Genomic DNA, 27,187 nt, shown 5'->3' with positions numbered 1-27,187 from the left:
GTAATGTGGAGGGAAAGTAGAATAAAAATTAGATGTTCAGTCTAACCCTAATTTTGCAAAAATACACACTCAAGAAAACACACAAAAGAAATATATAAAAATATCAATAATGGTGGGAGTTCCCTGGTGGCTCAGTGGTTAAGAATCCACCTGCCAATGCAGGGGACACAGGTTCGATCCCTGGTCCAGGAAGATCCCACATGACTGTGCGCCGCAACTACGGAGCCTGGGCTCTAAAGCCCGTGCTCTGCAACAGGAGAAGCAACCCTAATGAGAAGCCCTCACACCGCAATGAAGAGTAGCCCTTGCTCGCCGCAACTAGAGAAAGTCCATGAGCAGCAACAAAGACCCAATGCAGCCAAAAATAAATAAATAAATAAATTTATAAAAAAATATTAGGGCCTCCCTGGTGGCGCAGTGGTTGAGAGTCCGCCTGCCGATGCAGGGGATACGGGTTCGTGCCCCGGTCTGGGAGGATCCCATATGCCGCGGAGCGGCTGGGCCCGTGAGCCATGGCTGCTGAGCCTGCGCGTCCGGAGCCTGTGCTCCGCAACGGGAGAGGCCACAACAGTGAGAGGCCCGCGTACCACAAAAAAAAAAAAAAAAAAAAAAAAAAAAAAAAAAAATATTAATAATGGTTATCTGTTAATGGTGAGATTCTAGGTGGCTTTTTTTTTAAACAACTGAAAATAATAAGTTCCTTTATTAAGAAATATACTTTGGCTGCTGTTCCAAACCACAATATAACAGTGACAAAGTGAGAGTGTTTTCCCCTCTCACTTAATAGGGTGAGCTAAACAACCATGGGCTGATGTCCTAGCTCTTTGGTGTTTGGGGGACCAGACTCCTATCTGTTGCGTGCTAAAGAGGCAGTTATTCAACCTCATGAACTAAGATCACTCCCATATTCCAGCCAGTGGGGAGAAGAGATGGGAAATAGGGGGAATGTCTCTTCTTTTTAACCGTACAACCTATAGAGTGCATGTAGTATCTGTTCAGATTCCACTGGCTAAAATGTAGTCGCATGGTCCACTCCCACTACAAGGGAAACTGAGAAATATAGGGTTTTTTTTTCCAAATTAAAGATGGGTTGATAAGGGTATAAGGTCAACAGATAAAAGGCAATTATATTTGTATATATCTAGGTGTTTTGTTTTTTTTTTTTTTTTTTGCTGTATGCGGGCCTCTCACTGTTGTGGCCTCTCCCGCCGCGGAGCACAGGCTCCAGACGCACAGGCTCAGCGGCCATGGCTCACGGACCCAGCCGCTCCGCGGCATGTGGGATCCTCCCGGACCGGGGCACGAACCCGTGTCCCCTGCATCGGCAGGCGGACCCCCAACCACTGCGCCACCAGGGAAGCCCTCTAGGTGATTTTTATACTCTTTTATGAAACTTTATGAGTCTGAATTATTCTTATAAGTAGAAAAAGATATTTATAGTAAACAAACCCCTCAAAGCTTGCTCTCTGAGTCCCTCTCTCCATCCTGGGGACAAGTGCTCCCTTCTGGTACTCAAAGGCCCTTGAGCATGGTTTCAAGGGATGTGCTGCAGTGGTCTTCTTCTTTTGTTATAAATCACAAAGAGATAAATTTCTCCAAAGGTACAGTCTCGTGAAAACTCGACAGATCTAAGCCTCAGTTTCCTTGCCAGTAAATGGGAGAATAGCTACTGCCCTTTCTGACACTACAAAGAGATTATAAAGACTAGGGTAAGGAAAGTGAGAGTACTATTAGCCGTTCAGAAGATAACACAGTGGTAATTTAAGGAGTGTTAGGTTACCAATAGTAGTTATAGCTTAGAAGATCTGACATCAAATCATGGTAACAACGTGAACCCTGTTAGCGCCTTTATCATCACAACAGTGTATATGCTAGTAGGACTGACAACTGGATAATTAATATTATTGTGGTTGTAGGTTTTTACAGCAGAGTTTTCTCTTTGGAATTTTCATATCTCAAATTTCTGTTTTAATAAGCCCCTTTTTTGAATTCACAAAATAATGTCATGTGCCAAGAAGAACCACCAGAGGGCGCTAAATCACTTACAGAGTTCACCTGGCTTCTTTAGAGCGGAATCACCCAGATTTATGTCAAGAGTATGGCAAGTAGATCCAGGCCTGAAAAAAATGAAATCTATATACGTTAATTGTGATGTTGGGCCGACATTTAAGTAAATAAGCTTCTTTGTTCTCCTTGGCTATTACTTCATCTCTCTGCCTTTTTAGTTTGTGTGTTCATGCACTTTTATTTATTTCTTTTTAATTGGTTGGGATTGTTCAGAGTAGAATAATTTAGAAACGTGAAACCCCAGTTTGCTGTGATGGCTGCCACAGGCACATGTTGACATGATAAAGAGGCTGCCCTCCTCACTGAGAAGCTTATAAATGTGACTAGAAATAAATAAGTGGCATGTATTGTTTTCAGAACGGGGGAGGTTGGAATTTGTACTTTCGTAAAGACTTTCAGTTCTTGTGCAATGGCTCTCAATTCCCAGCCTGCAGACACACCTACAAGATGTGAAATGCACTGGAGCAATTTGTAGGTGCTTCTCTGTAGCCTTCACATTCCCAAGGCCATCCCAGGGAGTGGGAAGGTGGGGAGTGGGCGTGCGTGTCAGGGTTCTGAGGGCCCACCGGCCTGGAGCTGCTTTGTAATGCCCTGGAGTCTGTTCGCACCCAGCTGTCTGTGGGTCCACATGGCCTGCTAAGTAACGGCTGCAGCAAAAGGCAGAGGCACTGGGCTTCAGTTCTCATCCCAACTGAGGGGCCCCATGGGGTGCAGGACAGCAGTGTGGGTCAGGGAGCGACAATCTTGCCTGTACCCATCTCCCCCGCTACACAAACACAGTGACTGGCTTGTGTGTGGGGGTGGTCAGAAGCTCTGATCTGTGTTTGGCTGTTTGTTTTTGGATCACAGTAATTACAAAGAAGATCTGTATGTTTTCTTTTTCAACCTTACAAACAATCCTTTGAGGTAGGCAGGGCAGTTGTTATTTTTATTCCAATTTACAAATGAGAAAGCACAATGAATGAAGTGGTACCTAAGGTTCCCTTTGAGGCCTAAATTGGTGAGGTCAGGTGCCAGGTTTTCTGAAGTCTGTGGTTGGTAAGGAAGTAGCGGGAGAGCTGGGCCATGGCCTGATGAGGTCTATTTCTGGTGGGTGGTGGTGAATGGTGGCTACTCTCTCATTTGGTGCCCACCAGTCAGGAGATGGTGAGGACTGGGGATTGTAGGAATAGTAGTTTCTTGACTTTGATGGTGAGGGTCTCTGAGAATCCTGACTAAGCCTCATTTTTGTGTACCATGGAAGTTGCTACAAGCTTCAGTCAGCACAGGGACGAGTGATGAAGAGAGCAGTGGAGATGATGTCTCAGGGGCCTCCCAGAACCTCTGGAAGAATGATGAGATGATGAAGGTGATGATGGAGGAGAAACACAGCTGGGGATTCTGCAGTTGGGGAGATAGAAGTCACAGCAGTCAGTGGCCTCTTGCTACTAGCCCCCGGACTGGTGCCTGAAGGGAACCCAGGCTGTGTGGAAAGTCCAGGAAAGCCTGGAGGGCATTCATTGGTTTGTGGAAGCTCAATTATATGGGGGGAGTGAATCCATTCTGGGGGTTTCATATCCCACTGGGGAGACAGTCCTATCCTTTGCTGCTCTTTTCGTGTTACGGGTGTTTTGTTTTTAAATTTCAAATCTAAAATGTAAGGAAAGTCCTTAACTTTCCTGGCATATGCTGAGGCCCAAAGGCAGCAAAGTACAGCCATTTAGAAGGCTAATAAACCAAGGAACCACAGGGCCTCAGCCACCTTCTTGCACATCCCCTGAGCACTTCTGGGGCTGATCCCCCCCAACCCAGTGCTGGAAAGGACCCAGGGCCTCTGCATGCATGGGGCTGATGTGGCAGGGATGTGCTCAGAGTGGTTTCTGAACATGGAGGGAGGACCAGGCTGCGGGTACCATGTGGGTGAGAGACAATTTCACTTTCTGGAAAATATTGTCTGGAGCTCCCTTTTACATACTGCTTTTGAGGACCAAACACTTAAGCACTCTTACCTCATTCCATTTCCCCTTTGACTTTGTCCTTGACTGTACTAATGGATGTGTGTCCTGAACCCAATGAATGTACTATGAATCAAGCAGGAGAAGGAAGCTTCAGACATCCCCTTGAGCCTCTCTGCCCAGCTTGGCCTCCCTTGCCCCATCCTCCCCTGCATCCTAGGGCCTCCAAGGGCAAGGGAAGGGGCTGAACTGTGGCTCAGGCAGAAACAGCAGAGGCCTATACAGTGAAGGATGCTAACTTGGCCTTCACCACAGAAAGGCCTGAAAGCAACCCAAGAATTCCAATTAGGCTTAAACTAATGAGCTGGAAACTTTGGGGAGACCACTGTGGGCAGTGAGGGGAGAATGTGATCATCTTCCTTTTAATTAGTGCTGGAAAAACTTGTGGTCCAGCTGGTAGCATAAGGAAGGGGAGTGTCCAGAGGGAGCAAAGGTTGAGAGTATCAGAAGGGGGATTTCCCCTGGTGGTTAGGGAGAGGCTGCTGAACAAACCCAGACACCTTCTTCACCTCTAAGTGGGGAGGACAGAAGACCCTAAATGGGGAAAGGTGGGCTTTAATGGAGCTTGGAGCTGCCCTTCTCACACGATGGAGTCTGAGGCTGAATAAAAGGGGAGTAACATTAGGGAACTCTGTTGTCTATAGGAGCTTTCCCTGAGGTCAGGTCTGCCCTGCCCATCTTTGCCTACTCTCTTAGGCAGCCTCTGTCGCTTAATAAGGAAAAGGCAGAAAAACCACCTGCTGCTGTCAAAGGCCACAGACCACCGGCCAGGCCCCTGCATGGCCCTGCTTTCCAGAACACAGGGGGCACTGGGGCACCTAGGAAGGCGACAGGGAAGAGCGACAGGGCTTGGTAGGGGTCGAACGAGGGTGTGTATCCTGGAGAAGGGTCCTCCTCGCTCCCGAAGCCCGAGGGGCTTGGGGCGTCCGGCCTGTGCAATCAACAGCTGGTCACTTCTCCCCTCCCCACTGGGGGCTCCCTTGGGGAAAATGGCCTGCCACGGGCGCCCGGCCATCCTCCTCGGGTCCCCCAGGGCGCTCGGCTGGGGGCGCAGCACCTTGGAGAGAGGTGTCGGGTCCCGCACCTGGATTTGGGGCTCTCTACCTTTCGCACTGCGGCTCAGGGGTGCGTGGTAGGCCGTCGCCAAGGGGTCTGCCGGCCCCCTGCCCAGCTCGGAGCCGAGGCGAGCCAGCGCGGCGAACCTCCTCCCCTCCCGTTCGGGCGGCCTGAGCCCGCGCCCGCTCCAGTTGCTGCAGCTGCTGTTGCTGGCGGTTGCGGGGAGCGCGGGGCGCGCGCAGGAGAGGCTCGGGCGGCGAGGACGGGGACGAGGAGGAGCCTGAGGAAGCGGGGAGGAAGATCGAGCGAAGGCCGAGGAGGCTCAGCGGCGTGGCGGCGCGGCTCGGGGATCCCGGGAACATGGGCTAGCGGCGGCGGCGGCGGCGGCGGCGGGCAGGGCCGGGCGCGGTGAACCTGCCGGGGCCCGGCGCACACCGGGGCGGCGAGCGGGAGCCGAGCGCAGCCGGGAGAGGAGGGCTGGCGCGGGGGCACCCGGGAGGGGGCTGATGAGACAATATTAACGAGTCGCCGCCTAATAAGCCCATAGCGGCGGGCTAGCGGCGCGGGCTGCGTGCGGGGAGGGGTCCCGGGCCGGAACGCGGCGCAAACGCGTGGCGCACCGCGGGCGGGCGGCGCGGCGCGACGCGGAGGGCAACCGGGCCGGCGCGCAGAGCCGGGGCGGGCCCGGGGGCGGCCCGCGGCTCCCCCTCGTTCTCGGCGCTCTGGGCCCGCGCAGCCCGGGGCTAGCGGGGCTTGGGCCGGGGAGGGGAGCTGCCCGCGCGCTCCGTCCCCCTCCCCCCTGGGCGGGCGGGCCGGCGGCCGGGGGGAGGGCGGGCGGCGGCGGCGGCCCGCTGTATATATCTCTGCGCACCCCGCCAGGTCGCGCACAGCTCCCCGAGCCCAGGCGCCTCCCCGCCCCCTCCCCGCGCTCCGCGGCGGCGGCGGCGGCAGCAGTAGCAGCAATATGGCTGTTGATGGGTGTTCGGGGTGGCGCTGGCGGCGGGAGGAGCTCCCCCGAGCCCCTGCGCCGGCTGCCCGTTGCTAGCTATGGCAAATGGTGGCGGCGGCGGCGGCAGCAGCGACGGCGGCGGCGGCGGCGGCGGAGGCAGCACTCTTAGAATGAGTAGCAATATCCACGCGAACCTTCTCAGCCTAGACGCGTCCTCCTCCTCCTCCTCTTCCTCCTCCTCTTCTTCCTCCTCCTCCTCTTCCTCCTCGTCCTCGGTCCACGAGCCCAAGATGGATGCGCTCATCATCCCGGTGACCATGGAGGTGCCCTGCGACAGCCGGGGCCAGCGCATGTGGTGGGCTTTCCTGGCCTCCTCCATGGTGACTTTCTTCGGGGGCCTCTTCATCATCTTGCTCTGGCGGACGCTCAAGTACCTGTGGACCGTTTGCTGCCACTGCGGGGGCAAGACGAAGGTAACGCGCGCCCCGGCGCCTCCCCCCTGCGCCAGCCCCGCCGCTTCTCGGCGTCCCCTGCAGCCCACCTCCTCGCTTCTCACAGCGCAGTGCCTCCATCCCTGCCTGCCTTCCGCTCGCCGCCTTCCCTTCCCTCCGCTCTCCTGGCGGCCGCCTGTTGGGGCTTCGGGCGGCGCGCCGGGGGTGAGGAGTTGCCCCCAACCGGTGCGCTCCGGGACGCGGACGCCCAATCCCGTCCCCTTGTTTATTGTAGGGTTGTTTGTGGCTGCGGCTGGGGCCGGGGTGGGAGGTAGGGAGAGGCGACTCGGCGGGCACCGAGCAAGCTGGGGGCCGCTCGGTGCGCGTTCCGCGCGGTTCACCTGCCCGGGCTCGGCTCCTTGTGGTGGGCGAGGGGGAGCACGTCAGCCCGCACTTTAGAAACCTGTTGGGGAGACGAGTTCGTAAAATCAGAAGGGCAGGAAAATCCTTTGAGAAAGGGAGGACATCGTTTGGACTAGGGAATCCCAGGAGAGGAACATGACCAGAGGACGTGCGGGGGACCTGGAGGGGCGAGAGAAAGTTGGGGAGATGCATCCCAGTTTTGGAGGCAACCCGCGGATGCTGCCACTTTAGGAATGTGGCGAGGTCGCAAAACTGATGTCCCCTCCCTCTCCGACTCTTGGAGCAGACCCCCACCCCCACCGCAAGTTCTTCGGCATCTGTGTTCTCGCCCCCCTGCCACCGCCTTCAGGTCCCCGGAAGTGCCCCCGGCAGCGTGGAGCTAGAGCGGGAGGTCCGCCCGAGAGCCCGCCGAGGCCGAGGTTTTCACGCGAGCCTCCTCCCCGACGCTTCTGAGGTGGCTGGATGTCGGCTTTAAACTATTCCTGGCGCAGAGACGCCCACCAGCACCGAGGCTCACTACACCTTATGTATGGTTGCTAGGCTGACTGCCTGGTCTGTCGTCGTCGTGTCCCTAGAGATGTTCTCTCCCCCCCGCCCCCCCACACACTGGCTGAAGGTGAGAGGTGGCGGGCAGTTTTTCATAGAAAACTGCAGGATAAAAAAGAAAGAACTGGAAAGAAGAGTGACCAAGCTGTTTTCTGTTTGACTGATTTTTAACCTAGGGGACTAACCAGCGCCAGCATTTTCAGAGGGAGGGAAGCTCAAAGGGAGATAGGGAACAGTGCAAGGCCGTGTCACATCTCGGCGGGAATGCTCACACCTTTTCTAATAAAGTTAATCCGAGGACACCTCAAACTTCCACGGGGCACAGCAACTTGTAGCAGCCTCAATTGCTACGGGGAGGGAGTAGGTAAGATGGGGGCTATGGGTGACACACGAGGGTGAAGGGAAGCTCTCTCTCTCTCTGTCTCCAGATCATTAATTATACATTGTGTTGGGTGCTGGAGCTCAGCTGTGTTTTGTGGTAGCACATTTGTGTTTTGGAAAATACTGGTGTGTTGGAAATAAGGGAGAAAAATAAAAGCCATCATTTGCTTCCTCCTCCACCTACTTCTCCGGAGACCTCCAGATGTTAGTCAGTCAGTTTTCTCTGGAGTTACCTTCTTGGCCATAGCAGTTTCTCACTTGTCAAGGTGGAAAACCACCCACATTCCAGAGAAGCCATTAGGTTAAGCAAAATCCTAACCCTGAGACCCCCTAGACCCAGCCCCTTGCCTAGCCCTCCTGACCAGTGCTTATTCATATAGCCTTCTTATTCACACATTCCCTCTCCTCTGCCTCCCCACCAGTCTTGAGTCTGGGAGTGTTTTTCCTTTACTGAGATTCCGTGCTACCCTTAGAGGTAGAACTTGTAGTTGCATGCATCTCAAACGTTTTCTAGACTGAGTGATTTTGGGGAACTTTTTAACAATCTCCTTATCCTTCAGGAACTGGGTAGGCTAGATCATAATGAAAACTTTTTTCAGTGAGTCAAAATAAGTTTCAGTGTTTTTGTGATCCTGGGGTTTTAAACACAGCTTCTAAAGTCTTTTTACTCTAGCGGGTACATCAGTGCTACTGCAGTGCTTCTGATGAAATGCTGATTGGATCGTTCACATAAAGAGTCTCTTTCTTAAATGATGACCAAGCATAACCTCTGTAAGTTTTCTCAAGAAAATACGTTTTTGGCAATGATCATTAGGAAAAAAACAATCCCTAGATATTAGGCTATATCTTGTAGCTCCAAGACATGCCGAGTTGACTAAACTGGAACTTTCTACAAAGAATCATCTGGGACGAGAGATGCTTGCAGTGGGTTGGGAAGATGTGAGGCCAGTGTAGAATGAGATCACGTCACTTTTGGTACCATTAGAGTCCCCTTCAAAACATGCCCAGAATCTCTTAATGCTTGCCCCTTGATTTGCTCAATTAAACAGTCTGTGTAGCCATCTCATTTTGACCAGTAGTAGTTACTTAGGCCTTTTATAAGCTTTTCTTTCTACTCTTGAGGTCTGTATTTTTTTACTGCAATCATTCTTTTTTTTTTTTGTCCTTCATTCTTTTTGCTTTCCAAGTATTTGGTAGTCATCAAGACGCTGTTCACAAGAATGCATTTGGCTTCAGTTTGGAATAATTATTTTAGTGTTGGGTTTCTCAAGCAAACTAAGGCTGCTTTTCCTTAGTATTCTACCAGCCCACAGATATGTTCACCCTGATCCTGGTTCAGCCCCAAGATGGTTTGACCCGGAGCTAGGGTCCAGAGGAAGGCTGGTCTTTTTAGCATCTGAAATTCTAGGGGAAGAAGTTTCAGCAGGAGCTCCAGAATCACAAGCATTTGGCCTCTGGGACTGCACCATCCTTTCTGATGAAAGGAACCTGAAACCGGACGTACATCATGAGGCATCTCCTCCTTAGTTCCCTCTGGCCTCCGAATCTCAAATCGTGAATGACTTTACTATTCTGAAAAGGATAGTTCTGTGGATTTCTTTAGGAAATAAAGAAGAAAGAGAATCCCATTTTCCCCCAGTTGGGAATTTGGGCACAGTCCTTCCAGTACTATATTCTTTGCTGTACTTTTTCACATCATTTTTCTTTCTCTGTTGGGTTTCATCAGAGCCCTCTCTTTACTTGGCCCTGATGTTTCAAGGTCTAAGCCAGTCGTAGACTGTAGTGAACAAAGAGCGGCTCTGGCAGCCTGAATAAGATTGTGACCTTGAAGAAGTAGATTAACCTCTCTGGTCTCTTTCCTGGTGTGTAAAATGTGGGATTGAATTCCGTGAGTGCTAATGTCCCTTCCTGCTCTGGGACTCAGTGGAAGACAGTAGAAGGAGTTGGTGATCTATGGGTAAAGTTTCTAGCTCAGAACATGTTCTGTAACTCTCCAGCCTCAGAGTGCTTATGTGTCTTTATTCCCATCTTCTGCTCTTCCTCCAGCCCACAGTCTGCTTTTCTTTAAATGCCTGGGGAAACTGAGGCCAGCTTCCTATGGAGCTGTGCTTTGCTGTGGGTCATAGACTCATCCTGCTCTCAGGTGGAGCTGTCCTCCCTGTAGAAGTTTGGGCTTGATTAAGGTTGGTCTGCATGTGATGAATTATGGAGGTTTGTCTCCATGGCTGTGTCTGAGAAAACAACACGTTTTCTCTGTTAGACTCGTGACTAATATAAACATCAGATCCCATTACGGCTTGGTAATTACCCAGGGTCTGGCCTGACGCATCATCCAATCAGGGCTGGAAACTTGAGTGCCTCAGAATTCTTGATTCCAGATTGGCCCCGGTGCCTCATCTCATCCTGGAGATAGTCTGCATCGGACGAACTTCAGATGTTCCTTCGGATCACTTAAGGGGGCCTTGGAGAAGTGCTCAGGTCCCAGACACAGGGGAGTTCCAGGTGACCTTCCCTTGTCCTGAGACCTTTTGCTTCTTGTTCCTGGCTCTCCCTGTGGAAATGCACACTTCTGTAGAGATGCTGCAGTCAGACAGACCTGAGTGCAAATCGTGGATTCCACACTTGTTAGCTGGGCATCTGTGGCTGGCAGCCTTGTTAAGCGTGGTTTCTTCACATGTAAGAAGAGCGTAATGATGCTTACTTTGTAGAATTCGTATAAGGAGTGACAATGCTGGGTATACAGCACCCAGGAAATGCCTGGCACTTAGCAGGCCTGTAAATGGGAGCTATCATAGCTCCACAAAGTGGCAGGTTTTAAATTTTCTCCTTGATTCCTCGAACTTCTGGCCCTGGAAGGGCACAGACTACAACAAATAGAACTTTTGAACCAAAAGGGACCTCTAGACCCTGGAGTCAATTGTCCTTGGGTCAAACAACCAGTTAGGGTCAGATTGAGATTTGGGCTCATAGCTCTTGGCTGTTGCAAGGCTGGCAGGTCGGGGAGGGGCAGCCTAGGAAGGCTCCATGGCTGAGGGCTTGGCAGGATGGCTAGTGCTTTGATGGCGGGCAAGTCAGTGGATGAGCATTGTCATTGTGGGGCTCCAGGAGCTGCAGACCTAGCAGAAGTGGAAGGTTTTGTGGGCAGGTGTGGCTGTCTAATGTCCCTTGAGAAAGGATGAATTCCACCCCTGTTCTCCCCATTCCAGAGCCCACAGACCTGTTCCCCTGACGATGTAACAGTTTCCCCGCCAGGGTGCTCTCTACTCAGACCAGCTTTACCCTGATGGCCTCCAGAGTAGTATTTCCCCAAGTGTGTTCTGTGGAGCACTTGCCCTTGCAGTTACCTTGTGAAACAAAATTGTAAGTCAGGGCATGTCTGCAACCCCCCCTTGGACAGTCACATCATGCTCTGGGAGAAGTCCCAAGGGAGAGGAATTGGTTAAACTGCTCTTGGCCGTGCTCACTTTGAGCAACAGGGCCTAGATGTCACGCTCACCATGTAGCACCCAGAAGTCAGCCTGTGACCTTGAGCAAGGACGTCACTGCTTTGTGCCTCAGTCTCCTCATCTGTAAACTGGGGGTCCTAGTAGAGCTCAGCCCTTTGGGGTAGGTACTCTCAGGGACCCCACTTTATAGCATTTCCTAGGAGGACACTGGTGACTGCAAGCCATGCACTGGCCCCATTTCCGGGTGCCCAGGGTCCTTGTCCAAACGTACATCAGGAGGAAAGCAAGAGCTGCCCTTGTGTTTGGCCTGGGGGAGAAAGGATTCCAAGGGCAAGGCTCACTGCTGTCTTCTTCCCTGGATGGGGACATTCACTGTGTGCCTGGTACAGAGTGCTTGCTTTGGGTATCTCTTTCTGACCAGGGCAAAAGGAGCCTGGTGCTGAAGCATTCAGGTTGGTATTAGATTCCAATGCCAGGGCCTCCTTCCCAATGTGGGCAGCAGCGGTGTCCCAGCTCACAGTGGCAGTGACCGTGTTAGCCTGTGAATCACAGCAGCCAGCTCCACCTTCCTGGGACTTCAGAGCTGTGGAGCCCCTGCAAGGACGTCTCTGTGGTTCCGGTGAAAAGGGCGGTGTTTGTGCCGTGATGCTGCAGCTCCTGGAGCCCTGGGGGGAGCACTGGTCTCCATGAGACCTGCTTGGGGGGCAGGCAAGGTCAGTGTCCCACAGGACCTCTGAAATCACACAGCCTTTCTGTGCACAGCAGGGAGCAGATCAAGAGAGTGCCCTTTTTTGAGATGCTTCAGAGTGGGTGGAACCCTGGCCCTGGACACATGGAGGAGGAAGCTCGGGGGCCCCAGCCTGAGAGGCAGGCGTTTCCCAGCACTCTGGGGAGAAGGCTCAAGGGATGTTCAGTTCGGGTATTAGATCTCTCCCTCCCATGGCCAGAGAGCATCCAGTCCGTCTACTTCTGGGGCCTCTCGCACCTTTACATGTACACGAATCACCTGGAGAGCCATTAAAATGCAGATTCTGATTCAGAAGGTCCAGGGTGGGGCCTGAGACTCTGCATTTCTGACAAGCCACAGGTGATGCCGATGCTGAGCAGACCATGGTTTGGGAAGTAAGGATCTGGTCACTGCTTTAGTCTCCAGGCAGTCCCTCTCTGAAGTCAGGGCTATTTTTAAATATGGAAATTCTCAGCTCTTCAGCAGTGGGAAGGGATGAGAAGAGGAAGGTTCCCTGTGCCAGGACAGCCAGGTGGAGAAAACTCGGCTCAGGCCTCCCCGCGTTGCTGCCGTTCAGTCTGGGTGCTCCCTGCTAAAGCTGGTTGTTCGGGTGTCTGCTCCCTAGGAACCCACAGTGCTGTTGGTTTGGGGCTGCATTGTGGTGACCAGAGCAGCATCCTGCAGATGGGGGTGTGGTCTGCGCGTCGCCCATCAGGCTGTGGGCTGTCCCTCGTGCCAGTGGGTCACGCTGCAAGGGGACTTTCTGCAGTCCCAGATGGCAACTCAGCCAAACCACCTTCTTGCAAAATTAGAGGCTCGTGGTGGAGCCAGGGCTGCACTGTGGCGATGCTCCGGGAAGCCAGCTGTTGGCCGCTCCCTCTGGACTGTTTGAAGTCAGCAGGCAGTAAAACTGCCAGCCTGATTTTCCATAGGGACCTCGGTGGGCTTTTCCAAACGGAGGGTGCAGTGTGAAAGGATTGGGCTCAAGACCTGATCACGGAGTGGGGAGAGACGTGCAGCACTGTGCTGTGCCACCCTCCAGTGGTGCTTTTCGAGAATTCCAGCAGATGAAGCTGGAAGTAGCTCCTTTTCTCAACATACTATCAGGGTTTTCACAGCTCATACTGTCAGGGGCTTTTTCTTGGAGATGTGCTTTTTGGGTTGTTCCATCGTCAAAGGGGAGAACCTGGAATAAACATTTATCATGAGCATCGTCAGCTTAAATGAAGGACTTAGCATGATGCCCGGCACACAGTAGGTCCTCACATACATCTTGTGGTTAATAGTGTTGTTGTTTTGGCTTTTATTACATAGGGAGTTCATCCTCTGTTCCAGGAACCAAGCTAGGTGCTAGGGATAAAAATAAGACCCAGTTTGTCTGATGGAAGGGATGGAAAACTTCAGTTATCTTCTCATGGGGTATGCACATGTCTGGTCTCCAAGTTGCCTGCAAACCCCCTGAGGGCAGGAACTGAGTCATATAAATACAAGCACAGATATATGTTGGGAGGGCCCTTCCACAGTGATCTGTGGGAGGCTGCATGGGAATGTTGTAGGTGCAAATACATTTTGCTGCTCTTTTGGGTAATTTGTTAGACGCTATGGAGAAACTCTGGGTGAAAGGGATGGGCTTGAGTCATCTCTGGATTTTAATTATTCATGCCACCCCGGCCTCCCCTGACCGGTGGGTAAGAAGAATTTGTTCACGATGAGCACTTGTTCATGAGGTAGATGAGTCAGGCAGGGGCCAGAAGGACAGCTTCAAAGGAATGGCTGCTTGAAGGTGGAATTTGCTTTGTTTTTGGCATTATTTGGGGCATTATGTCTAATTGCCAATTTGGAAATGTAATTGGCACTCCAGGTCCAGAAGGGATATACTTCACCGTGTTAAGCCGAGCCTCTGAATCATCTCCCTATAAGATCTCATTACCTGTATGACTAATGCTTCTTTACATGGCCGAAAACGAAATTATTTAAAACATCTCATTTAGTTGGTATTCTTTATGCTGTTTCATTGGCCTCCCTACCAGGTTTTCCCGGGGACCAGATCCGGTTGACGCTGGGCATTTCAAAGGTAATTAACAGAAACGCTGTGTTCCTTCCTTCTGCTCTTCATCCTTTCCTTGATTTCCTTTCTTTCCTGGTGATTCCTGCCAAGTCCAGGAGCAGAGGGACTGAACTTTGCAGGTTAGTGGACAACAAATAGAGGCTTGATCTCGCAAGCTGAGAAGCACGTGGAGTTGTGACATCATAGGGGCAGAAAGGTGCTTTCGGGTCAGGGTCCCACCTCCTCCCCAGCGCCAGTGCTGGGAGCCCTCGGCCCCATCTCCAGAGGGGACAGGAGTGTTCATGGCCTTCTGAGGCCACCATTCCATGGGGCACAAACCCACCTAAGCATGAATGGAAAGGTCTTTCTCCCTGCACTAACCCCTCTTTGCTTCTCGGCTGTTTCTAGGACACACAGAACATGTCTTGGTTGGTGATAGATTTCAAATTCTAAATCCGGCCCAAGAAGGCCCAGAGCTGGGTGGGGTTTAAGTGTCAGCAACGTTCTTGAGATGTAGAACACCCTTAACTTTTGTTGCTACCGTGCAAGCCACCTTCTTTTTCTCTCTTGTGACTGCCCGATGTCCTTCTTCCCCAGAGGCGGTGAGGTTTCTCCGTGCCCTCTTCCCCAGGGTTTACACAGCAGCCCATCCTGGCTGTTGGTTCTGGTGGTTTGTCCTGTGCAATGTGTCAGGTCTTGTCAGAAGCTGTGGGTGAGGATTTGGCCATCCCTGAGCCATTGGGTCGCCTCTTTGTCACTGGAATGTGCCCGGTGATTCCAAAGTTCAGCTTCTTTCAGAGTTTAGTGCTGGGCTTGGCCGAGAGCAGATGTGATTTGGGGGCAATACTAGGGATCCACATGTAGAGTGCAGATCCTTTGTTAAGAAGCCCGCATTGGACTCTGCTTTCTAGGTGTTGGCTCTTCCCAAAGGAGAGAGAACAGACAGTGATCTTGAGCTTCTTTTTGGATCATTTAAATACAGCTGCTCCTAGAGTTGAAGATTATTCCTCTCCAACTGCTCATCTTATCTCATCTCCTTTGGGCTTCTATACGCTACTGCTGCCATTTCTCCTATTTTGCTGAGCAGAAAGAAACCAGAAAAGAAAGAGAACATACAAGAGGGGAGGGTAAGGGAGGGCAGTGGGGAGAGGGAGATGTTCACACAAAGAAAAGTAGAATTTCTCGTCTGGGAGCTGGAGGTTGGATAAATACATAATTGGATGGATTTTGTTTTTAGTCCCTTCCCCTTTGTCTTAATGAATAAATCATGACAAGTGACCTCATGCCCAAGGTGTGCAGCATTAGCATTATATAAAGACCAGTGGAAAGAGTGCTTTCCCTTTTGGAAGAGTTTAGCTTTTCAAGTGAGTTCCCTCTAGTGAACTGCTAGTGTGGGGCCTGTGTGGCCCTGTGGGCCAGACACCAGGGGTTATAAGGTTTCTGGGGACTCTTCCTCTTCGTGTACCTGTTTAGGCAGGAGCAGAATTCTTCTCTTTGGGAGAAATTGCTGCATGAGTTTGTTTTCCCTTTACGTGACTTTGGAAAGTAGACTTTTTGTGGCTCTGGAAGGGGAAAAAGTAGATGGACAATGAGTAGCAAATGGAGAACTCAGAGATAAGGGCCCTTAAGGCTCGGAGGAAAGATTTGGAAGATGAAAGGGTTTATCTGAGGGCCGGGGATTTTCATGACCAACATTAGCTGGCCACCCCTTAATACATTGTTTTTCTTCTTTGTCCACCTGGGAGCACTTTCCTCCCAGTGCTTAGAGGAATTGCTTTAGCTACCCATAACTTACGGCCGTTTCCCTCATAGATTGTGGCAGCCAGAGCTGACCAGGTGGTAAGACTCTTGAAGAGTATAGGAATGGTGTCTCGAGCTGAACCCATAAGAGAAGTCAATAATTTGCCTGTCTTAAAAAAGAAACCCATTTCTTACGTTCATGTGCAACGCTATTTTCCCTGTAAGATTTCTTTTTCAATATGTTTTACACTTTTGTCCTTCGTCCTAAGTGTATATATATTCACTGTAGAAAATGTAGACAAGACAGAGAGGTGTTTAAAGAAAAAAAGGACACCTCACAACCACCAGGATTGCTACTACATCAAAACCCAGAAAGCAGCACGTGTTGATGAGGATGCGGAGGAATTGGAACCCTGCTGCACCGTGTGTAGGAATGCACCATGATGCAGCTACTGTGGGAAACATTATGGTGGTTTGTCAAAAAAATTGAAGGGCCTCCCTGGTGGCACAGTGGTTGAGGGTCCACCTGCCGATGCAGGGGACATGGGTTCGTGCCCCGGTCCGGGAAGATCCCACATGCCGCAGGGCGGCTGGGCCCGTGGGCCATGGCCGCTGAGCCTGCGCGTCTGGAGCCTGTGCTCCGCAACAGGAGAGGCCACAACAGTGAGAGGCCCGCGTACCTCAAAAAAAAAAAAAATTTGAAAATAGAACTACCATATGACCCAGCAATTCCACGGCTGGGTACATATCCAAAAGAAGATACTTGCACATCCCTGTTCATAGCAGCATTATTCGTAATAGCCAAAAGGTGGAAGCAACCCAAATGTCCATTGATGGATAAATGGATAAACAAATGTGGTATTTACGTGCAGTGGAATATTATTCATTTGGAAGAAGGAAGGAAATTCCAACGTGTGCTACAACATGGATGCACCTCGAGGACATTATGTTAGGTGAAATAAGCCAGTCACAAAAGGACAAATACTGTGTGACCCTACAATACTTATATGAGGCACCTAGTTGCACAGACACAGAAGTAGAATGGTGGTTACCAGGGGCTGGGGGAGACAGGGGGTCGTTGTTTAATGCATAGAGAATTTCAGTTTTGCAAGACGAAAAGGCTCTGCACAATAATATGAATATACTTAATACTACTGAACTGTACACTTAAAATGGTTAAGATGGTAAGTTTTATGGTATGTCTATTTTACCACAATTAAAATTTTTTAAAAAATGAAAAAAAGTCCCTCTAAACCCCACTTCCTGGAGATGACTATCATTATCTTCAGACACATTCTTCACCGTGGTGCTTGTGTTTGTTGGTGGGGAAGCTGATTTCTTTCCTCTGAGGATTGGTAAATGGCAGTCCCAGGAGAAGTGCCCCCGGCTGGCCTTGTTTGATTTAGATGGTACCCACAGTGAGAGCAGAAGAACAGACCGAACAACGTTTCTGCCCATCAAGTCTGGTTTGATGGTGTGTGAAGTTAAAGGACCACTGGATTTTTGATTTTGACATATGAGTAGTTACGGTATCTTAGGCAAGTGATTGTCTCTGGGCCCCAGTTTTCTCATATGTAACATGCTCTCTGATTCAGTGATTTCAATATACAGCCATTACTTCAACCAGATTTCAAAGGTATCATTTTTACCTGATAAAGAACCCAAGACTAACTTACTCAAGGCAATGGGCCCAGGGAGTAGTTCTGGTGCCTCTATGAATCCCAAGAGTGAAATTTGATTGACATGTCCCCAAAACTTCCATATTGACTTCGATGAGGTGGCATATTTAAGAATTACAGTCTGGGGACGTAGGCCCCATTGGAGATACAGTCAAACTTGTCATTAAGAAAAAAAATAACTCAAATAGTTTTCTGTGACTGTGCTACTACTACTTAAAAAAAAATAAATTTATTTATTTATTTGGCTGTGTTTGGTCTTTGTTGCTGTGCACGGGCTTTCTGTAGTTGCGGTGAGCGGGGGCTACTCTTCGTTGCGGTGTGTGGGCTTCTCATTGTGGTAGCTTCTCTTGTTGTGGAGCATGGGCTCTAGGCACGCGGGCTTCAGTAGTTGCGGCACATGGGCTCAGTAGTTGTGGCTCATGGGCTCTAGAGAGTAGGCTCAGTAGTTGTGGCGTCAGTAATTGTGGTACACGGGCTTAGTTGCTCCATGGCATGTGGGATCTTCCCGGACCAGGGCTCGAACCCGTGTCCCCTGCATTGGCAGGTGGATTCTTAACCACTGCACCACCAGGGAAGTCCCTGTGCTATTACTTCTAATGACATGGCCACACCACTATTGAGGTTTTAATTTTAATTTCTGGTTTGGGGGAGAGGTTGAAAAGGTCTTGGATTATAGACTATACTATAAACAGTACACTATGATAGGTTGGCTTTGTTGAGGTTGGGAATAAAAAGAAACATCTGATTAAAGAGGAGGTCATGCAAATCCACTTACTTTCATGCTTTTCCTTAACTCGCCCCAAAAGGCAACCCCAGAGCGAGAATGTTCATCACAGCCCTGTTCCACAAAGCACTCCAGCTGCCAAAATCAGCAATAAGATGACCACAGTTTCTGTGGCAAAGGAGAGGGTATCTGATGGGGTCAGTAACTTCTGAAATACCTGCCTCTCCCACAAATCGTAAGCAGCTAGCACATCAGACCTGCTGAATAGTCTCTTAGGTTATATAACGTTAATCAGATTATGCTACTGGGGCCATGTATTAAATTTCAACTTGTCACAGCTACATTACATTAACACTTCACAGACCCACAGAGTGCCAGGTAGTTTTTGGGTGTTATTGAGCAAACTGGTGATGGTGGTAGGACTTGACGAGGCCCAGACAAAAAATACTTCCTTAGATTTTCTATATTGTAGTTTAATTCTTATTGGAGGATGCGGACATCCTGCAAGTATTCCTTACAAAATGAACTAAAATTTTAAGACCGTAGTTTTTGTATCTGCAGGACCAAACAGTTGATTTATGGCCATGAACCAATAGGACAGAGATTTTTGAAAACTCTGGGAAGCTTTTCATTTTCCAGCGACAGGCAATGCAAGCACTCTGTTCTTAATTGGTCCCTTCTTTAAGTCAGGAGCTGAAATGTCATCATGCAAATCTCTCCTGAGTTGCATGGAAACTAATAAAATCACGAAGGTTTCTATTTGTACTCTTTGAACACAGACTGTGATGAAACTGAAACAGCTATCTCCAGGGATGATGCTACTTAAAATGCTAGGCAAGGCTTGACAGCAATTTTAATGGTGAAAAGAGAAGCCAGCAAGTGAGCGCTTCCGTTCTTTCCTCCCTGCCCCACCAGTGACTTTTCATCCCTGCTTCACTTTGCTTCCTGACCTCTGAAAGAATTCGCTTAAAACAGAGACCTGTAGGGCTTCCCTGGTGGCGCGGTGATTAAGAATCCGCCTGTCAATGCAGGGGACACAGGTTTGAGCCCTGGTCCGGGAAGATCCCACATGCCGCGGAGCAACTAAGCCCGCGCTCTAGAGCCCACAAGCCACAACTACTGAGTCCGCGCACCACAACTACTGAAGCCTGCACACCTAGAGCCCGTGCTCCACAACAAGAGAAGCCACTGCAATGAGAAGCCTGCGCACTGCAACAAAGAGTAGACCCCACTCGCCACAACTAGAGAAAGCCCGTGCGCAGCAGCGAAGACCCAACGCAGCCAAAAATAAATAAGTAAAATAAATAAATTTATATAAAAAAGAGCTGTAATTGCTAGTACAGCCTGTCTACCACCTGTTTTATTTTATTTTATTTTTAAAAAATATTTATTTATTTGGCTGCACTGGGTCTTAGTTGTGGCACGCAGGATCTTCTTTGCTGCGTGTGGGATCTTTAGTTGCAGCATGCAGAATCTAGTTCCCTGACCAGGGATCGAACCTGGGCCCCCTGCATTGGGAGCATGGAGTCTTAGCCACTGGACCACCAGGGGAGTCCCTACCACCTGTTTTAGAAAACAGCTCCTGATTCTCAAACATTCTCTCTTGGCCTTTTCTCTCCCTCTTCAGACATTGCATTGATCTCCACACTTACTGGCACTTTTGTTTTGCTAAGTCTTTCTATGTGAACTGGAGTAACTGGCTTTTTAGGGAAAAAAATTAATAAACTCTTGAAAGTAGTTACTATGCATGAAGCACTCTTTTAAAACTCCTTATGTTTATTATGGTGTTTAAACCTCAACACAGTCCTGTGGAGTGAACACCTTTATGATTCCCAGTTTATAGATTAGAAGACCGAGGCATACATAATACTTTTTTTTTTGGATAAAAAATTTTGAGTGTTTACTATGGTTCTTGTAGTTTCTAAGCTCTTTATATTATTTAATCCTTACAACAACCCAGTGAAATAGGTGGTATCATCATCCTCCCTTTACAGGACAGAGGCGTGGAGAAGTTGAGTGACTTGCCCAGGGTCGCACACTAGTGAGGGAAGAGCCAGGTGTAAATCCAGGCAGGTGGGCAGTGGAGCTCACGTGTCTAACCCCTGCACTGTTCACCTACAGTCATACGTCATACCTCCTGTAGTGGTAGGTGGGCTCTGCTCAGCTCATCCCTGCCACGGAGTGAAGGAAACTGTGAAGACAGGACTGAGGAGAGGAGTCATTGTGTGGAGACTCAGGCATCCATCCCTAGGTGAGATGTGAGATCCCTTGGGCAAGTTCAGAGAGTTCTATACTATCCAGATAGAAACGAACCTTAAAGGTTGTCTAGTCCTTTTACTCTCTCTATGCCTTGGTTTCCCTTGCTGGAAAGTAGGTTAATTCACCTTTTCTCTACCTGGTAGGCAGGTGTGCCGTGTGCAGTTGTGCAAGTTGCTCACTGCACAACTATAGGGCTGCTATGAGATTCACATCAAATAATACATGATTGCAGTTTATGAACCAGGGCACATATACCATATCCCTGTGCTGGGGAGTAGTAGGTGGAGGCACAGAATACATATTGGGGCATTTTTCTGAGTATCAGTCTTCCTAGAAGTTTTGGATAAAAACATAGTTTTAATATTAACACATATATGGAAGATATTATGAGAGTAGGATGCAGAATTCACGCGTATTTTAGAAACCTTGAGAGGTATGTGTGGGGTTACAGGGACACTCATACGCAGAAGAGTGCAGAGTAGTGAAATAGTTTGACACCCACCCGCAAAGGCTTATCAGTAAACTCTGAACCAAGCATCCTAATGTGGAATGATGCCTTATTATTCCCACATGCTATTTGCTCATATCTGAAGCTCCAAAACTATGTTATTAAAAGAATGGAAATTCTATGAAAAGCAAATAAATATCTCTGAATTCCCTGGTCTGCTACAAATAAAGTGCATTTTGAATGTCGGTGGGACAGAGAATTTAATCTGCGCACTGAGAAGGAGGTAGTGGTAGCTTATTCAGTGTTTATGAATCTTTCCCTTAGAAAGATCGATTCCTTGCCCCTCTCCACCTCCATGGCCTGAAAATACATTATTGTATCACATTATGGATTTCTTTCTAGACCATTGGGCAACGTGGCCTTGTGCCTGCCAAACCCCATGCACAGACTATTTAGTAGCAGAGACGAATGGGTCGGTCCACAAATCTTTGTTACCGTGGCTATCCTTTTTCCATGGACACAGGGTTGTGTAAGACATCATTCCCTCCTTGGCAACACCAGTAGCCACACTGCATTATTCCAGGGGCACCATTCACATCACAGCCATGAATGATGCCCCTGGAATTGTGCAGTATGCAGCTCGCACGTCCATACACGTGACTTTTCTAGGCATCTGGCTGGGTGGGTATAATACACTCTCACGAGAAATTAAAAATACAGTGCGAGGCCCATAATTCTTAACGGCCAAACAAGAGAAACATCAAGAACCTGAGATTCAGGAACGGTGGAGAACACTGAGAATTGGTCCAAGTGGGGTGGCCAGAGAGAGCCCACTGTGGGTGGTGGGGGTGTGGAAGTGGACCCAGCCTGCCCATCCCTAGGCCCAGCCCCCAGGGCAGGCTGCTTCCATGACTTCTGAGCAGTGTGACATAGGAGGCCTCCCTGGCCCCTATGCTTGTTCTTAGCCTGAGCCTTTGAGAAAGGTGAAAGCTCGGGTGCCAGCCCATGAGTGTTCCTAAGGTCCGTGGACAAAGAATAACAAGACCCTGAGGATTTGGAGAAGTCCTCTGTTGCTAGCTGTGCTATTTTCAGCTCCTTCCCATGGCCCCTGCTGTCCCCAGGTGTTTGTCAGCAGAGCATTCTGTGCCTGCCCAGAGACTGGTAGTGGGAGCCCGGGCTGGCCTGCTAGGCTGCCGCAGTCCAGCCACCAGACCTAGTGGCCGGGCTGGATCTCAGAGGCTGGCAGGCTGCTGCTGGTTCTCGGTGAGGAGGCTGAGCCCGAGTAACCAGGGCCACAGTTCACTGCTCCTCCCTGAAGCCTGGTGCGTTGGACAGACTCACGGGCCTGGTGATGGGCTGGCACGGGCGGGCGCTGTTCTGCTCTGGAGCTGCCTGACCATGGCTGCAGGGTGCCCAGGCCTGGGCGACATGCCTGGACTGGGAAATGTGGAGATGGTCTGGCCTTTTCCGCGGCTGGTCCAGACGTGGTAGAAGGCTGGTAGCGACCTCACGGGTGGCCCGCTGCTTCCCTCCCAACTCTGCGCCCTGCCTCCCACCTCCTTCAAGGCTGGCTCATGTGCTGGGAGGGTTAGCTTCCTGGGAAGCCTTCTCTGCTCACCTGAGTCAGGGCTCACCCTCTCCTCTGATCCGCCCACCTTGTCCTCTCCATCGGTGTGAGCATGGTCCGTCAAATGCTCTCTGTGGACAGGGCTGGTGGTTTTCCTTTTTTGAGCTCCTGTGCCTCCTCCAGGTAGTCCTGGGGAGTGGGCAGTGGGTGTTGGCTGATCAATAACGGTGTGGCCTTCTCTTGTCTTCAGAGAAGGTCCCCAGTGAACCATGAGTCCTGGTATTCATGCTCTTGGGTAGTGCTCCCTTGTGAATCAGGGCTGGCTCCGTGACTTGCTCATAATCAATAGAACGTGGCGGTGGGCTTCCCTGGTGGCGCAGTGGTTGGGAGTCTGCCTGCCGATGCAGGGGACACGGGTTCGTGCCCCGGTCCAGGAAGATCCCACATGCCGCGGGGCGGCTGGGCCCGTGAGCCATGGCCGCTGAGCCTGCGCGTCTGGAGCCTGTGCTCCGCAATGGGAGAGGCCACAGCAGTGATGGCAGCAATGATCCTGCAACCAGCCGCCATATAAAGAAGTCTGACTACCCTGAGAGCACCATGTTGTGAGAAGTCCAGGTCACTTGGAGAGGCTTGGAGGATGTGCTGCCTTGTGGGGGGAGAGAGAGACTCCCCAAGGAGCACCAAGGCACCGGACATGGTGGGAAGAATCCATCTTGAAAGTGAATTGTCCAACCCCAGCTCACATGAATCAGAGCTGAGCCGGCCAGCGCATCCCTCCCTGAATTCCTAAAAAGCATTAACAAAATAAAATGATTGTTTTAAGCCACTGCATTTTGAGGTGATTTGTTATGCAGCGGTAGATGATTAGAACAAATAATTACTCTTAAAGGGTGGTCCTTCCACAAGATCTGGCTCTTGTCCTCTCTCTGGGTTCCTCTTAGACTTTCTTCCCAAGCTCCCTGCACCCAGCCATATAGGACTTTCTTCACTTCATTAAACTTTTTGTTTCTATACCTCTGGGCCTTCACACATGCCATCCACTCTAGCTGGAATTCTCTTTCCTTATCCTCTGTCTCCTGTACCACTTAGCTGACTCCTGTTTATCCAGTGATGTGCTGGTAAGTGTTTAATCTCGAGGAGGGAAGCCCCGATTTGTAGCATTCGTCAGTTCCCGTAGTGTAAATACTCTCACCGTGGCTGATTTTAAGATATCAGCCTGATGGCACAGAACGTGGAGGCGGGTATGTTATCCACGTTATGTAGAGGCTGAAGCTCACAGAGGTTTACTTTCTTCTGTAAATCATGGGCAGGTATGGATTCTGGTCTGCTTGGCCTCGAAGCCCATGCTCTTTCCACTCTCCTCCTTTGTTCTCATGAAGGACCTGGAGCCCACCATGGGCAAAGGTGACACCACTGCTGGGCTGTCCCGTTTCTTCTAGACTAGTGGCCCTTCCGTTGCTTCTCTTCAGTTGCTGCTGGCTCTTCCTCGTGCTTTCCACACTTAACCAGTCACAGATGCTCATTTCTCTACTGGACCATATTATGGTATCTAGATTCTTCTGTGGTGCATGCAGTAGTCACGGAAGCAGTGAGCTAAGAGGGGCCTGTGAGTCTACTTTGAGGCTTGATTAATTACGTATATTAGGCTAGGCCAGCTGCTGTAATAAGCAACCCCAACCTGTCAAGGACTTAATACAGAAGTTTATGTATTGCTCGTATAAAGTACTGTTGATAGTGTATGTGGAGGTTTGGGGGGATGGGGTAGGGACTTGCTCCAAGCAGTCATTCAGGGTTGGCTCCTTATACCTGTAGACCTGCCATTTCTAGGGGGCCCTGAAGGTCTCTGCTGAATCCCCTGCATCCATCTGACAGATGCGGAATGAGAAGTAAGGATCATGAGGTGTGGTTTTGTGAACATAGTCCTGGAAGTTATTCACATCACTTCTGCCCACACAGTCCGGTGGTCAGAACTCTCACGTGGTTCCTTAACTGCAGGGCATCCTGGGGAATGTAGTGCACCCAGGAGGAGTAGGAAATGGATTTAGAGAACACCCAGATGGCAGAAGGGGCTCCAGAGTGCCACTAGGTGAGGGCTTTTGCCGTCCATAGCTGGCTCTGCCATAATTAACGATGACCAGATGACCATGGCCCAGTAGTAACTCTGGATGTTAATACTGAATAGTAATATTCAGTGTCAAAATGGAATATTCAGAATATAATACCGAATATTAACATGGGGTGCTATAAGGCGTCACACACGCTGTTGAGCACTCTACATGCTTTATCTCACGTAATCCTCTCAAAAAGCCTGTGTCGTAGATATTATTACCATCATCCTCATTTTATAGCTGAGCAAATGCTGTGGCTTGCAGTGGGAGAGCATGTGTCCAAGGGGTGTCACTTAGTGAGTGGCAGGACTCCATTAAACTCTTAATTTTCTGGCTTCAGAGTGTTAACTCTTAGCCACTTCCTTGCTGCTCTGGGGTTCCCTCAACTCTCCCCATTCTTGTCCCTGCCTTCAGCTTGTAAACTATTCTGCTTCCTGAACACCTTCAGAAACAAAGGGGCCAAGGGGCTTAAATGCCTCCTCCCTCCACATCCCAAGGAGAACAAAGAGAAAGCTGTCTTGGCTGTCACCAGGTGACATGGGCCCTTGTTCTCCACCAGTGCAAGGGGTGGTGTGCATTGACATCCTCTCTATGATGTGAAAGGATTGTCCTCCCCTCAGCTGTCTCCCGCTTTGAGTATTACCTTGAGGGGCTCTTTGCCTGGAATGTCAAAAGCAGAAGGGGGATGAACGTCAGAGGCTGGTTCCCAGGTCCCTTTGCCTTCCCCCACCATGGTGAACTGCTTCACCCTTGGAAATGTCACTTCCCTTTAGCCCATTCCATCCAGTTCAGATGTCATGTTTTAGCAGAGTGAGTTCAGGAGTTCACTGCTGAGACAATAGGGGATATCGAGCGTGAGTAATAACGTGAGTGACGTGGCTGCTCTTTTAAAACCCAATGGAGGGAACCCTCTTGCACTCTTGGTGGGAATGTAAATTGATACAGCCACCATGGAGAACAGTATGGAGGTTCCCTAAAAAAACTAAAAATAGAACTACCTTATGACTCAGCAATCCCACTACTGGGCATACACCCTGAGAAAACCGTATTTCAAAAAGAGTCATGTAGCACAATGTTCATTGCAGCTCTATTTACAATAGCCAAGACATGGAAGCAACCTAAGTGTCCATTGAGAGATGGATGGATAAAGAAGATGTGGCACATATATACAATGGAATATTACTCAGCCATAAAAAGAAACGAAATTGAGTTATTTGTAGTGAGGTGGATGGGCCTAGAGTCTGTCACAGAGGGTGAAGTAAGTCAGAAAGAGAAAAACAAATACCGTATGCTAACACATATATATGGAATCTAAAAAAAAAAAAAGTCATGAAGAACCTAGGGGCAAGACGGGAATAAAGACGCAGACCTACTAGAGAATAGACTTGAGGATATGGGGAGGGGGCAGGGTAAGCTGTGACGAAGTGAGAGAGTGGCATGGACATATATACACTACCAAACGTAAAATAGCTAGTGGGAAGCAGCCGCATAGCACAGGGAGATCAACTTGGTGCTTTGTGACCACCTAGAGGGGTGGGATAGGGAGGGTGGGAGGGAGGGAGACGCAAGAGGGAAGAGATATGGGGATATATGTATATGTATAACTGATTCACTTTGTTATAAAGCAGAAAGTAACACACCATTGTAAAGCAATTAAGCTCCAATAAAGATGTTAAAAAAAAAAAAACCCAATGGACCGGAACGTACGTGTCCAAATGGACAGCATCTCTCATTCCAGTTAGCTCGATGTAGTTAGCAAGAGCATGCCCTCTGGAGCCAGACTTTGTGGGCTCAAATCGTAGTTCGCTACTTGCTGACTTTTAGACCATTTATGAATTGCCTAAACTCTCAGAGCCTCAGTTTACTCACCTGGAAAGTGGGACTAGTATTAGTAATCACTTCATGGGGTTGTGGGGAGGATAATGTGTGTAAGTTACTTAGAGTAGCATCTGGTACATCACAAGTGCTAGATAAGTGTTAGTTATTATTGTGATTTCACTTTGGTCGCCTTTGGGAGACTGACTCTCCCTAACATGGACCGTGACAGTCACCTCCTAGGTGGTCACTCTGTTTTCCAGAGGGATGGCTGGCATGTCTGTCCCCCTGCTGGGATGTAGCCTTCTGAAGTCTGGGACTCTATGCTGTCCATCTTTGCATCTGTGGTGCTTGAGATTGGAGGTCCTATGCAAAAGTTGCCTGAAGTATTGTCCTCATGTTGAGGGCTCCAAGATGACAGGGACCTTTTTATGTTTATCTCTGTTTCATTAGCAACCTACAGCGGTATCCAGCATCACAATATTCTTCTCGAATATATGTAGGACTGAACGAACAAATGGTTTCATCCTTACTTGGAAAATGAAGGTCTCTCCTTGGGAACAGGTTGGTGATAGCATCGGTGCGTTCTTTTGAATGTTGCTGCGGTGACATCTCTCAGCATTTGAAAGTCAATTTGACTTTAGAAAACTGTCCAAGGGAGTTTGCAGGCAAGTATAATGAACAAGAGAGGAAGCCAGTGTGGGTAAGGTATTTCTGGTCTCTCAAATGTGTAATTATGATTGCACATAAGAATCTGAAAGTTCTGGGTGGTGTGTAAAT

At 49.6% G+C, this 27,187-nt stretch overlaps 1 protein-coding gene across 20 annotated transcripts in view; it reads left to right on the top strand.

The window, feature by feature from the left end:
• Positions 1 to 6,164: 6,164 nt before the first annotated feature.
• The window catches only part of KCNMA1 (potassium calcium-activated channel subfamily M alpha 1), a gene marked incomplete at both ends in the record, with an annotated part of 758,887 nt that continues 737,864 nt past the window's right edge, over positions 6,165 to 27,187 (top strand). For all 20 annotated transcript variants that reach the window (XM_079697900.1, XM_079697893.1, XM_079697892.1 and 17 more), the window contains one exon: positions 6,165 to 6,539. In XM_079697900.1, coding sequence (XP_079554026.1) covers positions 6,165 to 6,539 — 375 coding nt within the window. The remainder of the gene's footprint in view (positions 6,540 to 27,187) is intronic.

This window comes from Hyperoodon ampullatus, assembly GCF_949752795.1.
Source record: "Hyperoodon ampullatus genome assembly, chromosome: 1".
NCBI classification, from domain to species: Eukaryota; Metazoa; Chordata; class Mammalia; order Artiodactyla; family Ziphiidae; genus Hyperoodon; species Hyperoodon ampullatus.
Note: the sequence above shows the minus strand (reverse complement) of the source record. Positions and strands in the feature narration are given on the sequence as shown.